Below are 16,273 nucleotides of genomic sequence, written 5' to 3'. Positions count from 1 at the left end.
TTTGTATGTAGCAAACTTAAAAAGAATTCCCCTTTCATGACCTCCTCCAATCTCCTGTAAAATTGGACCCATTTTTGCACTTATAACATCTACTATTAATGAGCTCTGAGAGCTACTAGCCACTGTAGATGGCTGCATCCTCTTTCTGTTCAAAGGGACCTGGAATCTACCAACTCTACTGTGTGTCCTCCTAGACCTTGTACTGGAAGAGACAGTGAAGAGTGGAGTTCTGCCTCTTTTCTGTGTGTCAGTCAGGACTTTATATCTCTGTCATTTACCACTCCTCTACATAAGAGGTTAGAGTTCAAGCTTATTCAATCATTCCCTACATTAAATTATCCCAGACCTTTGATTATCCATCCTTGTTGCCCTCCTATTTTTGGTTCTCCGTCATCTTTTTTTAAGACGGTAAAAGGTGAAGAAAGAAAACTAGACTCAGATTTATACAACAATTTGCTCGTGGCCTCTATTTCTGTTTGGCTTCCCTTATAATTTCTAATATTACATTTGCTTTTTTTACTGCTGCTGAGACTTGGACTAATATTTTCAGCTCAATAGCCTGTTTTGGTTTCTCTGTCTTCCCTTGGGAAACGCTGTTAACGAAGCCCCACATGACAAGCTGCACCATCACCTGCTTCACCAACAGGCTCCTGTACCTTACGAAAGGGAGAATTGAAAACAAAAGCAACATCAATAAATTGCTGTGTTTGGAACGCTGGGCAATTTTAAGCAGTTGAAATGCAATAAATCAAAGTTCAGCAACATGGGGAAAGAACAGAGTGCTTGAGAAAAGGTCGTATAAATCTGAGAACCAGAACCAAGCCAACCCTTCCACCTACAACCCAGGCACGCATGCCAGCGGTCAGAGGGACATGCTCAACCCAAGGCAGAATGAAAGCAGAAAGCTGAAGGCAACCTTCAAAGCCTGGAACAGCAAACCTTCTGACTTCCTAAGGCTGGAAGAAAAATGAAATGATACTTTGAAGAAGAATCAATTACAACAGCAATGGGAGCTGAGGTGAACCCATGGCATCACTACCGACATTCTCTCAGTGCTATGCTAGCACCCTGACCTCCAGTCCCCACATTCATCAGCTGCTCATGTCCTTTTACTCCCCATTTAGTTTTATCTTGCAAGTGAAAGAAACAGAGCTGGCAGTGCAATACTCTTTCCTGTCAACAACATATAATTATTGCAATGCGTACACCAGGCAGATTGCTATCTTCTACATTTACTTCAGAGACTCATAAAATACCAATGAAAGGAGGAAAATGTCCAACTTATTTATGTGTTAATGGGACATATAACATTCAGAAGAGCAAAAACAAAAGTGCAGGCAAAAACTACATAAACCCATAAGGCATATCATCATGACTGGCATCCCCACTAGCCAGGACTACCCCACTAAGGTACCAGCCTGCTTTGCAGGGCACTCCAGAGACACAAACCCCAGAGTGTCCTGCAGAGATCACCCAGGCACATGAGTTAGAGTTATCTGAGCAGCACATACAGAGCAGTTTTCTGTCAGGAACCACAGAAGCATCCAGCCCAGCATGACTCAGATCTCCATGGGAGCCTCCAGATGCTACTGCCATGCAAATAATAGAGCATAACCCATGAGTAATCAGCCAATTCTGAGAAGAGCGTCTCTGACTACCTCGGGCTGTCTCAACTGTAGTGCTTGCATTCCTTAGCATAAATATCACAGGTGCTTTAACCCATGAGAAAACTGATAGGAAGAAATCCCACAGGCTGTCACTCACCACAGAGTGCAGCCTTCTGAGGCAAGAGGAGGCTCAGGAAAGAGCGGCAAACCTGCCTGACAGGCTGGAGGGGAGGACCGAAGAGAGGAGACAGTAATGCTTCTTAGCTTCTACAATGTAATATTGATCTGCAGTCCACAGAACTGGCTAAGCCTTACAGCTGAGGACATGGAGGACAAGTGAGGATATAAAGCCATTTTCCCCATAGAGCTCAGGAGGTGAAATTGAGGTCCCACACCTCAACTCTAGCCTAAGAACCAGCAAAAAGGCATTCCTAGCATCCTGGAACAGCAACACCACAGCCCAGAGAGGGTACACAGTCCACACTGTGTTTCACACCAAACAGCTGCACACACCTTGTTTGGTGGCAGTCACAAACAATGCTTCAGGGAGGGTGGAGAGCAAATATTTGCTGGAGTTTATCAGCCTACATCATAAGGAGATCGTTATCAGGTAATCACCCTCTTTTGCTCATTAGGTAAGTACACAATGGATCACCTTCTATCACCCCAAGGAAACAGCTACATCTGCATTATGGGAAGTGAAGAATTCACAGGAATTCTGACAATAATCTCATTTTAGTCTCATACCATCAAATGACAACCTACTTTAAGGCACTGGCTGTTAACTTTAACACCTGATCAGGGCTGTGGCAATTGAACAGCTCAAGTCCTGGATGTCTGTTGTTCTGTCTGATGCTTGTTTTCACTGTCTCCACATTGGCCTCCCATCCCTGGAGCTGCCTAAGGCCACCTGGGGCCCTGAGCTGGTGGGGGACGCTCAGCCTATGGCAGGGGATTGGAACTAGGTGGGCTTTAGCTTTAAGGTCCCTTACAACCCAACCACTCTGCGATTGTCTGATTAAAGCCTGCAGGCACAACGGTGACACCAGCACTGACGGTGACTGAGTGCTTTGGAAAAGGTCCTAAAGCCCTTACATCTAGGGATTTCTATTGAACAGCAACTAAAAGCCCCTTCATATAGGGCTGGGCAGATCCCATGTTAAAGCACTGCTCAGCTCTGAAAGCAGCTCTAAAATAATCAGCCTAGAGTTCCAGACTTTATTTCTGTTATGCCTTCAGTACCACCAAAAGCATCACATGGCCTTCAGAAGACCTGCTCAACTAAAGAGAAACATTTTTTAAGCAGGACAAGCAGAAAAGGAAACATATAAAAACTTACAGTGCACTTGGGAAGCAGATCTACTCAGCATGAAGGTTGTCTTTTACAGCGCAGATGAGGCAGAAACTGACTTCACAGCCCCCACATCACCATAGTGTGGCTTCTTCAGCAAGAAGGAACCTATCAGCCCTGGCACAGAGTGGGAGAGTGCTCTGTGGTGGCTGCATTACAATGTGCTGTGCCCCCTGCCGAGCCAGGCACTCAGGGCAGAACCAGGGACCTTCAATTAAAATGCACATTACAAAATGTTAAATGGCAGATTTGTAACACCACCGTGTGACATTCGTACTTTCACTGCTCTGCCCTCCAGACCATTTTACAGGAACCTGTCAGATCCAATCAGACTTGTTTATTCTGCATTTAAATGTAGGACCTGAGGCAGTTTGGTTTCAAAAAGACAACAGAAAAGGCACATATTGTCCCTGGCAGTCGCTTCTTTTTTACAACAAAGGCATCTCACTCTTTACTCAAAACTAAAATGATTTCACTGTTCTGCTACATTACAGATATGGAATATTTCTACTTGCTGCCTTGGCACAGGTAGGAATTTAATTAAAGTGGAAATTAAAGGAAGAACAAGACAAACAAAAGTGCCATTAGTCCCCCCCCACCCACCCCTATTTGGGTGATCCATACAGAGCATCTCAGAAAGCTCACGTAAGCCACTGATAATGGATTAAGTGGCAGTGTCCCTTCTGGCTCCAGTTTATAAATTCTTATCTGCTTAAGGTTGCTCCAGAAAGACTTCCAGCTGACAGCACGATTCGTGGAGATAAATCCTCCCTGGCACTTTACAATTGCACACCAGCTACTACAGCATCGCATGTACCTTCCGGTTTGCATTGACAGGGGATGAAGACTTCAATACCCTCTCCTTGCAGGTTTAATTTTAAGCACAGCCACTGTCTGTGGCAGAACAGTAAGCATTCCTCGTACTTCCTTGCACAGCCATTAAGAAAGCTGTGGTATAATTACCCTCAGCTCATGCAACTGCTCTATACCACCCGGGCACAGAGGAAGGGAGCAGAGAGGTGGAAGGGAAGGATAACCAGAGAATCCCTCTGAGCTGGGTAACTGGTTGCCATACATCATTAACCCATTCCACTCCCCTCAAACATACCAAAGAAGCATCCAAAAGCTCAGTACAAACGAGGAAGGATAACAACATCCCTATTTCCCACACTGGTGGGTGCAAATTCCACAACGTCAGGGAAGATGCAACAAGTACTGACCATCTGAAACAGCTGTGGGAACAGCACCTGCCTTACTCCTTGCTTACAGAGGGACTCTGGATATCCTGTCCTCTCCCCATCATTCTGTGCCTCATTTGCATAAGTGTGCTTAACAAAAGGTCACATCAAACACACACACAGCATGCACTGCTGCACAAATCCCCTTCCAGAAGGACAGGTTATTTTCTGCTACAGCAAAAAAAAGGGGGCAAAAAAGGGCAGGGACAGAGAAGACCTCAGCAGTCACTCCCACTTGCTTGCCTTTCAGAAGTCAGCCTCATCCGACTCGGTCCTGACGGCGCTCCAGAATTACAGCAAAGAGATTTCAGCATAACCTCACATGCTGGGCAGGATGCCTCAAACACCCCTTGCCCTCCTGCAAACGCGACTGATAGCCCATAGCACACAGATAGATTTCTGAAGCACCCAGAAAAGATGCCAAAGCAAAGGAGTCATTTGCAGGGAAACACACGAGGACGCTTTGGTGGTCTGCCACCTCCAGCACGCTGACCCCATGCTGTCCGCACACGAAGGGGACCCGCACATGAAGTGCAAGGCGTACAGCATCCCACCCCGCAGCGCTCTGAGCGCTCATCCCAAACTGGGGTCTATGCACAGAGCAGGGTTTCCATCCTGCCCGGGTGCCCATCGCACCTCGGGGTGCCGGGGATGCCGTACCTTTGAGGTGGTGATGACGGGCGCGGTGCAGCCGGCCCTGCCCTCCGCGGGGCAGCGCGGGGATTCTGGAGAAGCGGCTGCCCATGGCCGCATTCGAACCGAACCGAGCCGAGCCGGGCGGCACCGCGCGGTGTCTCCTCCCGTGGAGCTGCGGTGGTACCGGGGAAGGGGCAGCTCTCCAGCCGCGCTCACAGCCCCGCTCCCATCCCCATCGCCCCGCGCTGCCGCTGCCCTCCGCGGGGCCGCGCCGGCTCGGTACGGCGGCTCGGTACGGCGGGGCGGGGCGGCGGCACCACCGAGCCCCCCCCGCCGCTGTACGTCGCTATGGAGACAGCTGTTCCGCTCCGGGAGGGATGGAGTGCGCAGCCCAGATGTGCCACCGCTGGTGCTACAGGTGGGGATGCGTACAGACAGCACCGGACTGGACGGGAGTGGTCCCAGGATCGGCGATGAAACACCCGTGTAGGATGTGAGCCTGCATATTTATATTCACTTCAAAGAGCACTGTAGGTTCTGGAGATGCTTTTGCAAGCTTTGCCTGGGATGTCAGTGGATGCTGAAGGAAAAGAACTGCTTCAGCTCAGCAGTATCAGGGCTCAAAGACATCTCACACCCCCATCCATTTGAACGACATTTCTACTGGTCAGCTGCTTTCCAAAAGGAGATTTTTGTCTGTTCATCTCCACTCTGCCTCCTCATAGGGAATATCAGAAAATCTCCTCCCGGTCAAAGGCTACAAGTGAATATTTACACAATAAAACTGTTACTGCCATGAAATCCCCACCCAAAAGACCAAAAAGCACTGCTCTTTGAAACCACTCAAATATAAAACTGAGGTTAACTGGTAAGATATAAGAAACACTGAAGATGTGAGACAAAAATTGATGTTGACATCAAGATAAGGACCCTTCCTCCATGCAATGGGATGGGCCAGCTGGAACCATGAGGCCCTGCTCTGCAATATGGGCAAGCTGTGGGACATGGTGTCGCATCCTTCCTCCTTCCTGGAGGGCTGACCACACCAGTCAGGTATTACCATGATCACACGGGGCCAGAGCTCCTTCTCAAACACTGCTCAATGATAGGTGCCATAGGAACGTTGGGTCCTGTTCTGGCCCCACAGTGAACCCACCAGCAGGAATCTCACGTGCAGAGGTGGGACAGTCACACTTTTTGTTTGTATTCATATTCCCTATGAACACTATTTTCAACCACAAACAAGACTGGAATTACCATTAGGCGAGCAGCTCCCTGTCACTTTGCCATACAACACCTTCTATCCTGCTGAGTCTAATTGTTGGCAACCAGCAGTCCCACCTCCTTCTCTGTAATCTCTCTGTGCCTGTCCTTGAAAGAGCACTTATACTTTTCTGGAGTCTTCTTCAGTTTTGGACTGTGGGCATTGGGTACATCCATATAATCGCACAGGGAGCATCCCTGTGCAGTCATCCATTAAACCACAGGCACTCACGCATGCATCATGCACACTGCTCACCATGGGAACCCACTGTGAGGATGGGCTCACTCCATAAGGACCATGCAGGGAGGAATACAAAACAGCACCACAAAACAGCACCAAGGTTCTGCTATGATCTGATTTTGGTTCACTTTGTCAAATAGCCCCTGAATTAGTGCATGCTCCCATTGGATAAGGAGCAAGAAGAAGAGGCTGCTTCTGTCCCTGACAACTTATGTCAGCTCTTCCTGCAGAAAATGTTGAGCAGGGTGAGAAATATGCTCTGTCACAGGGGCCCTTGATAGACAAAACAGGATCATCCTGATTCTAGGTTTTTGCTTCTTTCCTGTGCTTCAGCAACTGGGAACTTTTAATCAGCTTGCCAGAACTGCAGGACTTCCATGCCAGTAAGTGAGAATGTGGTTTCTTAGTATGAGCAGTACCAATGGAATTGAGTACAGACACATAATTTCTGGGCACCAATCCCATTCAAGGAGTGCAGATCTTGTGGAGAAGATGCAGGCTGGACCAGGCTCCAAGCATCTTGATCCAGCCATAGGTGTCCCTGCTCATGGCAGGGGAGTTGGATTAGATTGTCTTTAAAGGTCCTTTCCAACTCAAATGATTCTATGCTGTATGACAGAGCAAGGTATTATCATTCCCTTCTTGCATTTGTGCACAGGCAGCCGACCACTCATTTGCAATCTGTGCTGAGAGGTCAATCAAGATAATGCAGTCCACCCACAAATCTTATCTGAAATGAGCATCAGCTCCACAAAAGGAGCTAGCATCTTGATTATCACTATAAATGAATGTGAGGAGAAAGATGCTGCACAGTCACATCTGCTTGTGGACCATCTACTGTTTTAAGTCATGAGAATTTCCATGAATTCTCAAAAGTTACCCAAAAGCCAGGTGTAAGGATGAGCTTCAGCTGTTAGATCTGGCATATGGCAGAGAGCCTGGAGGAGGAGAAGCAGTGGGACAGCACAAGGGGAGCATCTACTGTCATGTGAGATCTTGCTGGAAAATGACCAGACCACGCTCTGTTCCACTGGGCCCTGCTAACTTCACACACACATTCATCTCCAATTCTTTGCCTTATATATTAAATAATCTGCAGAAGGTGGGTGTTGTTTAATTGGCCCAAACTATAAGCAGCCTAGCATCAGAATTTCTACAGATGTGGAAGAAAAAAGGCACACCTATCCATACAACATACACATCCACATACTGCAGGGAGAAAAAGATGATCTGGGTGATACTGTGCCTAGTTGAGATAATATCCTAGTTTGTTTGGCTACTTTTTTAATTACCTGAACGACAGCTGGGAACAAGCCTTCATGTGGCCCAGAACTCATTGCTCCTTCCTTCTTCTCACCCAAAACAGCACTACCAGTAGTCAGGTTTCATACTTATGTAAACTATTCCTCTTTTGACAATGGCTGGCTTCACTTGAAAAGATTTGTGCCCGTGCTGAAGGCAGGATTCTGCTCATGGCCAGATCAGATGATGCATCACCCCAAAACAAAACACAGTGCAGCAGCTGTGTTGGGTAAGTCTGTCCCCCATCACTGCCACCTCCGAAACTGAAGCAGTGCCAGGTAAAAGGATGAGATGGGGCACACACAAACTCAGCACTGTGAATCAAGATGGAACAGAATGACAAAAGGCTGCTCTCACTCACAGGTGACCAGCTTCTCGTCCATAGGTTTGTGTCCTAAAGGACAATAGATTTCATGGTAGCATCCAGCATCACTTTAGAAGATACAGCTAGAAATATTAGCTTAAAGTGCAGAGGCTGATGATACAAATCTTCACCAATGCTTATACAACACTCGGCCAGCAGCCAACAAAAGAAATCATAGCAGTTGATCTTTAAAGCTAACCCCTATGTCAGTTCATTCATAGGAAATGTTGATAGATGTTCTCTATGAGTGGGGAAGGAATGAAGTTTCCATCCTTCATGACAAACTAGTTCTATAGTATCAGCTCTAACCATTCATACATCACCCCAAACAGGTTTTTATGGGCCTAGATCAAGTTAGCTGTAGACATGCCTTTATTTCACCATTGTTTGATTTCTCCTGTTCTTTCACTTGTATGAAAAGCTTCATAACAAGTCCAATAACAGCACTATATGAAAGAGCAAGGAAAACAGCAAAAGTAAGAGAATCACTTCCTTTGCTTCATTTGGGATGTTCAATTTTAATGAACGAAGCTTGTCTACTTACAGGACAGAAGACATAGTAAGGATCTGAACCCTGCACTGATGAGCAGAACTTAGAGATCCTTCACGTTTCTATCAGCCATTTTACAAAGCACTGCTTATGTTTCCCACAAACTATGTTCAAAATTAATAGTATGAAGACAGCTATCAACAGGATAGAATAAATAAGGTTGTTAGACTTGCTGGTCACATTTTTTTGAGCTCTGGCATGCAAATCTCACCTAAAGCCCTTCAACTCTTAGGTGGGGAGGGATGAAGTTGCTTTTAACTCATACTTCATGTGCTCTCCACATTGGGGCTGAGCTCCATGTGCACATCAGAGCAAACCAAAGGGTGCCTCCTCCCTCTGAGAAAAACTCCAACCAGTAGAGAATAACCACATTTGTACCATATCCCAGCAGTCAGATCTTACCACTGACATGAAAGCCTTGTGCTGAGCAGGAGTTATTTCCAGGGGAATCAGCTCCTCCCTCTTTAAAGAGTCCTTTGATCTACCAGAGGAATCTAACAGGATTTTAGCACAGCTAATAATCATCTCTTTGATTTTCTCTTCAGAGTATCATTGCCTGTCAGGCAGACTGGACTCCTACTCCCAGAAGTACAACTCAGACTTTCCCCAGCACACTGAGATGCATCTACCACCTCCAAACATTTACAAGCATTGCAGTGGTCTTCATACCTATTCACTTTACTTTTGGGTCATTCCTCTCTCAAAACAATTCCTTCATCAATGGACTTTCCCTTCAGTTGTTTCAACATCATGGTCAAGATGGTGGACATTTCTACTGAAGTGGCAGACAGAACATCATGAAAGAACAAAATCTGAGGGATATTTCCCTTTCAAAGGAGATCCTGCAGTCTTTGTAGATCTAAATGGTTTTATGTTAAAGCAGGAACAAATCAGGACTAATGACAAATGCCAGTGCAAATCTCATATCCCATCCCCATTTCTGCATCCAAATATTTGCTTTTAATTAGATTTACTTCCCAAATTAACAGTGGAGGTGCCCAGATTACTAATTGGGTCATTGCTAGCCAACATTCTATCCTGCTGAGAAATCAGCCTCTTCAGGGAATACAGTGAAAAACAAACCTTCAGTAAACATGGCCAGTTAGAGAAGGGCGAATGTGTTAAGGGCTACTAGTCTGTGTGCCTAAATGTGCTTGACATGCCCAACATCTAGAAATATTCTTTAGATTGTCAAAGGAAGAATTCTTGCACAATACCCAGTAGTTAACTGTCAAAGTATTTGTTGCGTTGCCTACAGGTGAAATTACTTTATGGTTTTATTTCCCAGCCATATTGCATTTGAGGACTGGTGATGTTTTAACACCTTTTTGGTCCAGGTTGTTCCCCTCACAGCACATTTCTCACTGGATGGGCTGCTGGCAGCTCCTGACCCCAGACAGACCCATGCTTTGACTGACTTCTCAATTCCCTCCTGGTCTCCATGGGGATTCCTATCTGATTGCACTGAACTTGACTGGACCTGGAAATAACAGCAGTCGCCTTCTCATCCCAGTCTACATAGGCAGTGGATGTGCAGCTCACTGCTAGCATCTGAAGTCACAATTTTTCTTTACTCTTTGGCTCAAATGGTGGGTACCAGCCAAAACTTCAGAGATGTCAAGACTAGTATTGTGTAGCCCTGCTGATTCCCAAAGACAGCCAGTAGTGTGTTCACAATGGGAAGCATTTCTCACCAGGAAAATATCAGGGACTGCTGAATTCAGCAAAACAGGTGCAACTATTCTTTTTATTTTGTTTCCCCAGAGTGCAATCCTGCCCCAGCAGTGAAGACAAAACCCACAGGCAAACGTCAGCCTTAATTCTGTCTTGACAGCCAGCGTGCATTTCAAAACAGATCTCAAAATGCACAACCAAACCAGGGAAGAATAGAAGAGAAGCACAAGTCCCCAGCAGGGATTATTTGAATAATCTTGCTGACAGATCTGTTCTTTTCTCCAGATTTCCAGTCTGCACAAAGGATTACAATATGAAATCAGATGCCATCTCTGGGCTCTGATGAATGTGAACATAGGGACTAAACACTGCCTTCCCATAGGAATAAATACTCCAGTTCTAACTGCACCACTCTCATTGTTCATGCTGTCACTACAATCCTGCAGGCAGCATCACAGCCTCATGGCTGAGCATTGCCCATCGTTATTCACTACATCAACAAATAGAGATTTTCAGCTCTCATCTACTGATGAACATACTCCTGACATTATCAGCTCTTCTTAAAGACTCCACGAGAGTTTTACAAACTGGATTCAAAAGGCAAATTTGCTTCCCTGCCTAAGACTCAAAGCTGAGATTCTCACTGTCTGTAAGATGTTTGAAAAGCAAAATCCCCCTTAACTTTGAAGTTGCAAGTCTGCCCCCACTACTGAACTTCTTTTTTTTTTTAACAGTATTTCAGTGGCTGTCTATTAAAAACTTGCAGCTCCTTTCCAGTGTGAATTTGCTGAGATGCGAGTTCCATGCCAGTGGAGCTCATTAGATATTCTTATATTTGATGCAGCAGCCAAAATAGATGCTTACAAATTATGATTCCACCATTCAACCTTCTTCTCCATGAACTGAAAAGGTCAAAGTCCTAGTTACAGCATTGCTAGCAGTTACAGCCAACTGCCAAGATAGGTATTTTCATAGAATCATAATGGTTGGAAAGACCACAAAGATCATCAAATGCAACCATCAGCCCATTCCTGTGACTGCTCTAGACAATGTTATTCAGTGCCACATCTACACTTGTCCTGAAAAACTCCAGAGATGACAACCCCACCACCTTCCTGGGCAGCCTGTTCCAATGTCTGAGTTACTACCTTCACCTTCTCCATCTTTACAGTGGTTAGAACCCTTTGAGGTGGGACCTAACCTCATTTTGGGAAGGAATTTGAAAGCAAGAGAAGGGTTGAAATGCTTCTCTCTGCTTCCAGAGCTCAATTTAAGCTAACAAAACAGCGATTACACTAGACCCAGAGATTGAGAACTTGATAATCCGAAATAATCCAAAATACAACCCTTGCCTTGCACTTATATGGCTAATGGTTCTGCTCCACTGCTCAGGTCAGAAAACTGTGGTTTGGAGCCAACAAATATCAGAGCACAGTCAGCTCCTGGCAGCCAGCAGCAAAGCAAATTTGTTGTCATTTCATAGCCACTGTTTGCTAGCTTGTTCCCTCCCAAAAATCAGCCTAAACAACCCAGAGATTATTTACTCATAAGGAACAAGGGTAGCTCTCAGCAACAAATGCAGGAGACCAGATGGGAAGGAGAGGCTGTTAAAAATGTGGTAAATACCAGGAAGGCTGTGAGGAGAACTGAGCAGGCTGAAGATGCTGGAAGTGCTGGGACCCTGGCTGAAACCTCATATATTTTCTATAGTGTCACTTTAGCATGTTATTTTGCAGAGAAGGGCTGCCATCAGCTTAAAAATTAAAAAAATAAAAAATAAAAATGTAAATTTCATGAAGTTTAAAGACAAGAAGCATCTCAAAGGGACAAGCACCCACTGCACAGCAACAGGAGAAGAAACTAGAGTGTTTGCCAGCAGAGGGTCTTGATTTAAGCATGAAGGAGCAGAGGGTGGTAATTATGATGCCACAGGATCGTGTCAACCCACATACTGTGATGCTGGCTATTTGCTTCAAAAACACAGGAGTGGTTGGAGAGAGACAGGAGGTTGCAAAAGGGAAAGCAAGGAGATGAGTATTCTCTGCAAGACAGAAGGCACAGCAGGTAATTATGGCCGGCAGGACCACAAGGATTTGGCTTGACACAAAGCATACGGAAAATTACATGCCCTATAAGACCATTTCTCTGCTGTCTACAACAGTTAGTAGGGCTATTGATTGCAGTCCTTAATTTTGTCTTCCTAAGGTATTCTGTGCTGAGAATCAGAGGGCAGAGTTGCTTTGTGAAGAACCAAATGAAGATGGCACCATTTTGTCCCTAGTAGACTATAAGAACTTGCTGGGGTGAGGATGGCTGTTTGGTTTATAATCACACAGCAATTGGGATGAAATTTGTTGATGTCTTGGAATTGCTTCTTCTAAAAATGTGTGAATTCTCTCAGTCATGTACCGAGGTGAAGTCAAGAGAGACATGCCAAAGGTCAGCACTGCAGCCCCAAACCCACAGCAACACGCAGCCACCTCTCCCCTCCCATTAGCTGTTAATGTCACTTTGGAGAGTGAAAGAAAATTTCTACGTATTAGTCCAAGTATCCTGATCTTTCTAGGATGACTTGGTTTCTCATTTGTCATGACCAAGCATAGATGAAATCTGCCACAAGGATTACTTGCAACTCAGTGGTTATCACAGAGGAAATCAGCTGTTGGTGAAAGGAAGAGACCTCCTGAGAAGTTAAGGCAGGCTGCTGTTTTCCTTGGAGGAATGCAGAATTGCTACAGTCAGATTAACAGCACTTGCATTCTGCATGTTCTGAGTACATCCAGCACTCTATAAATCACATAAATACACACAGAGAAGACTATTAATGATGTAAGAAGGCATTTCTTGTCTACGAGGATGAGCAAGAGCTGGGTGACAAGACAACCTCATGAAAGAGGACTCTAATTTTGCCTGCAGATGAATTGCAGCTACTGTGAAGCAGCAGTTCCACATGCTCTGTGGATGTTTTAAAGTCCCAGCTCTACTGCACCGCACCCCACAGGAGTGACACTGGGTTGCTTCTTCATAACTCTGTGCCTGCCTCAAAAACACAGTCAGCTTTTCTGAAGGCCACAATTAAAGATACTTCCCTGTGGTGAGGGAGGGAGAGGAGGGGAAGTGAAATTTCCTGATAATTTGTTTTTAGAAACTCCTTCCCTTCTCAAAATATAAATTACAGACATATAGTATCATCCCTTACAAATGATCTGTCACTTTAACCGAGTAGTCTCTAGTGAACTCATATCATTTGTGCATCCCAGAGGCACTGAAGTCAAGCCCAACTACAACAAAAACAGGTGAATTCACATTATAGCAGCATATCTGTGGCCACATGAGAGCTTCAGGAAATCTGTGCTATGGTTCACACTTTGTAAATTCAAGAGGCTTCAGATGGTTACTACTTGAGTTGCTGGTGACAGGCAACAGAAAGTACTACTTCCATTACATGTCAACTTGACTAAGATAGAATCATAAAGGCTGGAAAAGACCTCTAAGACCACCTAGCCCAACCATCCACCCACCACCAAGTCACACCCCTAAGTAACATGTCCACATTCCTTGAAAAACCCCATGCACAGTAACTCCATCACCTTCCCGGGCATCTTGTGTCAGTGCCCAGCCACTCTTTTAAGCTGTTTTCCTAATATTCAACCCAAACCTTACCCAGCACAACCTGTCTGTAAGTACTGAAACATGACCAGGTTAAATTAAGTAAGATTAAAGCAGCCAGGAGAAGGATGACAGCAAACCAACCCAAACACTAGATATGAGTAGCCAAAGTTCACACATCAAGAGCTCTCACACTAAGAATTCCTCTGGAAGATGGCAAAAACTACAGTAGCAGACTGAGCTTTAGCCTTGACTTACCTAACAGTCTTTGATAAATTAACAACTGCACAGATACAACTGGTGGTGTAGGAGACACGAATCCAGTACTGAAGGCCTAGCATGAAGCAGTGACACCAGAGTAGGACTGTGCCAGCACCAAGGGCTGCCCAGCCCAGGGTAACCACACTGAGCTGGGCTTCCTCACCCAAGCCACACTCCCCTCTGAACACCTCAGCAGTTTCTGTGACACCTCTGCACACTGAAGACAAACTGCTGCATCAAGAATAGTTTGTTATCAGTGGTTTTCAGCCTGCAAACTGCAGACTCCCCAGGGCCAGAGCCTAATTTTAAGAGTCTGAGAAAAATAACAAGCCAAGCTAGTCAAATGCCAGCATCCTTAAATCTGCTATCAAGGTCTGCACCTGCCTTAAAAGATGTGCATGCATTAGCAGATCAGAACAGTCTGAAAATCACTGAGCCAGGATATTAAGGGATCAACCCGACTCCCTAATTCTCCACTCTATTCCCTATTTCACTCTCAAGATGGGAACAGAAACCATCTGAACTGATTTTGCTGTAGCATCAACTCAAAGCCAAGCAGATAAATGGCCTTGAAAAAAGCTTTCTTAGTCAGAAATGATGCAAATCAGGTCAAGGTTAGGATAATGCAGAGATCGGGAAAGAAGACTTTCACATAAGCCAAGAAGTTAAGCTTTAATGGCCAGGAGAGCAGTATACAACAAGTTCTTTAGAAGAACACAAAACTAAGTCATCTATTTCCTCACTGACTGTTAGCTGTTTGTTGATGCTTTAATGAAGTTACAAGGCAGAACACAGGAGCAACCAATCTCCAGAGAACAGTATTAGTGGAAACAAACTACATCTCACAATGCTGCCATTACTTTTGCTGGCATCTCATTAGTCATTTAGAGTCTGTTACTCATTATCTGCTTCACCTGTGGATGTGCTCAGCTCTGCAAAAACACTCAGATGTTCCCCACCCCATGGAGCAGAAGCACAGAAAGGAGCAGGGCAACAACTTGGGCTCATTTGTCAAAACTATAAGCTACTGCAAACAGCTGCTAATGAGGTAAACCAGGAGGTGGTGGCCATGATCTGGATCCAACAGACCACAAGTTGAGTGAAGTATCTGCTCCTGAGCACCAACTCTGGCCTGGAACAGCGCAGGGACTGCAAAGCAACCACCAAACTGACCCCATCCCACTAAGTTTGTCCTACTTAAAATTAGCAACACAAATTTAATCAGTGAAATCATCCTTTTGCCCAGAGCAAAAAGGTTACACCACACCAAAAGGGATCCCACCTACAGGGCAAGGACTTCTTGGGCCTATACCACCACTCTGACCATCATCTTAATTAAAGAAGCCATAAAACCATAAATGCTATTTTACACCCACAAAGGAATAAGGAAGGATGTCCCCATCCCTTTCCCAGAACTCTGATGATGTGTTGGGCAGCAATGCTACAGTGTGATGGAAAGTACAGCAATTGCAGCAGGGTGACAAAATCTTAGGCTACAGCAAATGATGACAAGCTCAAACACAGCAGCTATGAATACAGAAACAAAGGAAGAAAATTCACCTACCTTTGGAAGACCTCAAGTAGACAAAGATCTCCAGCAAAACCCTCTCCTTTCCACTGCCAGCCCTTAAATGAGGTGTGGTAAGGGTCGATCCTGGCTCCACCTCTTGCAGTCACTCCGGGGGGTATTGCTTGCACCTGCTGCTTGCACCTGTGCTCCCCTGGGTTGGCCCTGCTCTCCCACCAAGTGCTCAATTAGTGCCTCAAGGCTCAGCATTTTTGCTACATGGGCCAAAACCAAAGGTCTGTCCCACATGGGTCTGCAAAAGCATGCTGAGCAGTTCTGCATGTTGTCAGTTAAGCAGCAGTTGTCTAACTCAGAAGACAGTGCCTATGTCAAACAAGAGAAAGCTAAATAATCGCGTTTTTGGTTTTGAGAAGCATTTTGAACGTTTGCCCATGTTTAGCAATTCACTTCTCTCCAGGGTTCTTTCTCACTCCACCCTCTCTTACACCAGATGGTCTCCTTTGTCATTCACCTGCTTCAACACCAGCATCATTTATGGGAAATGTGAGCTGTCCCAGTGCAAAGGTCTCAGATGCTGATGTGCAAAGAATGTCTCTGCAGTACAAAGCCTTTGCCACAAGGTGCCGTTCTAGACTGGGAAAGCCATCAG

At 45.4% G+C, this 16,273-nt stretch overlaps 1 protein-coding gene across 1 annotated transcript in view; it reads right to left on the bottom strand.

Annotated features, from left to right (window-relative positions):
• The window catches only part of NEURL1 (neuralized E3 ubiquitin protein ligase 1), a 128,272-nt gene extending 123,144 nt beyond the window's left edge, over positions 1–5,128 (bottom strand). The window contains exon 1 of the mRNA XM_015867113.3: positions 4,857–5,128. Coding sequence (XP_015722599.2) covers positions 4,857–4,941 — 85 coding nt within the window. The 5' untranslated portion in view covers positions 4,942–5,128. The remainder of the gene's footprint in view (positions 1–4,856) is intronic.
• Positions 5,129–16,273: the final 11,145 nt, after the last annotated feature.

This window comes from Coturnix japonica, chromosome 8 (assembly GCF_054131305.1).
Source record: "Coturnix japonica strain WE chromosome 8, WE-NBRP24, whole genome shotgun sequence".
Taxonomy (NCBI): domain Eukaryota; kingdom Metazoa; phylum Chordata; class Aves; order Galliformes; family Phasianidae; genus Coturnix; species Coturnix japonica.
The sequence above is the reverse complement of the archived record's forward strand: the minus strand, read 5'-3'. Positions and strand labels throughout refer to the sequence as shown.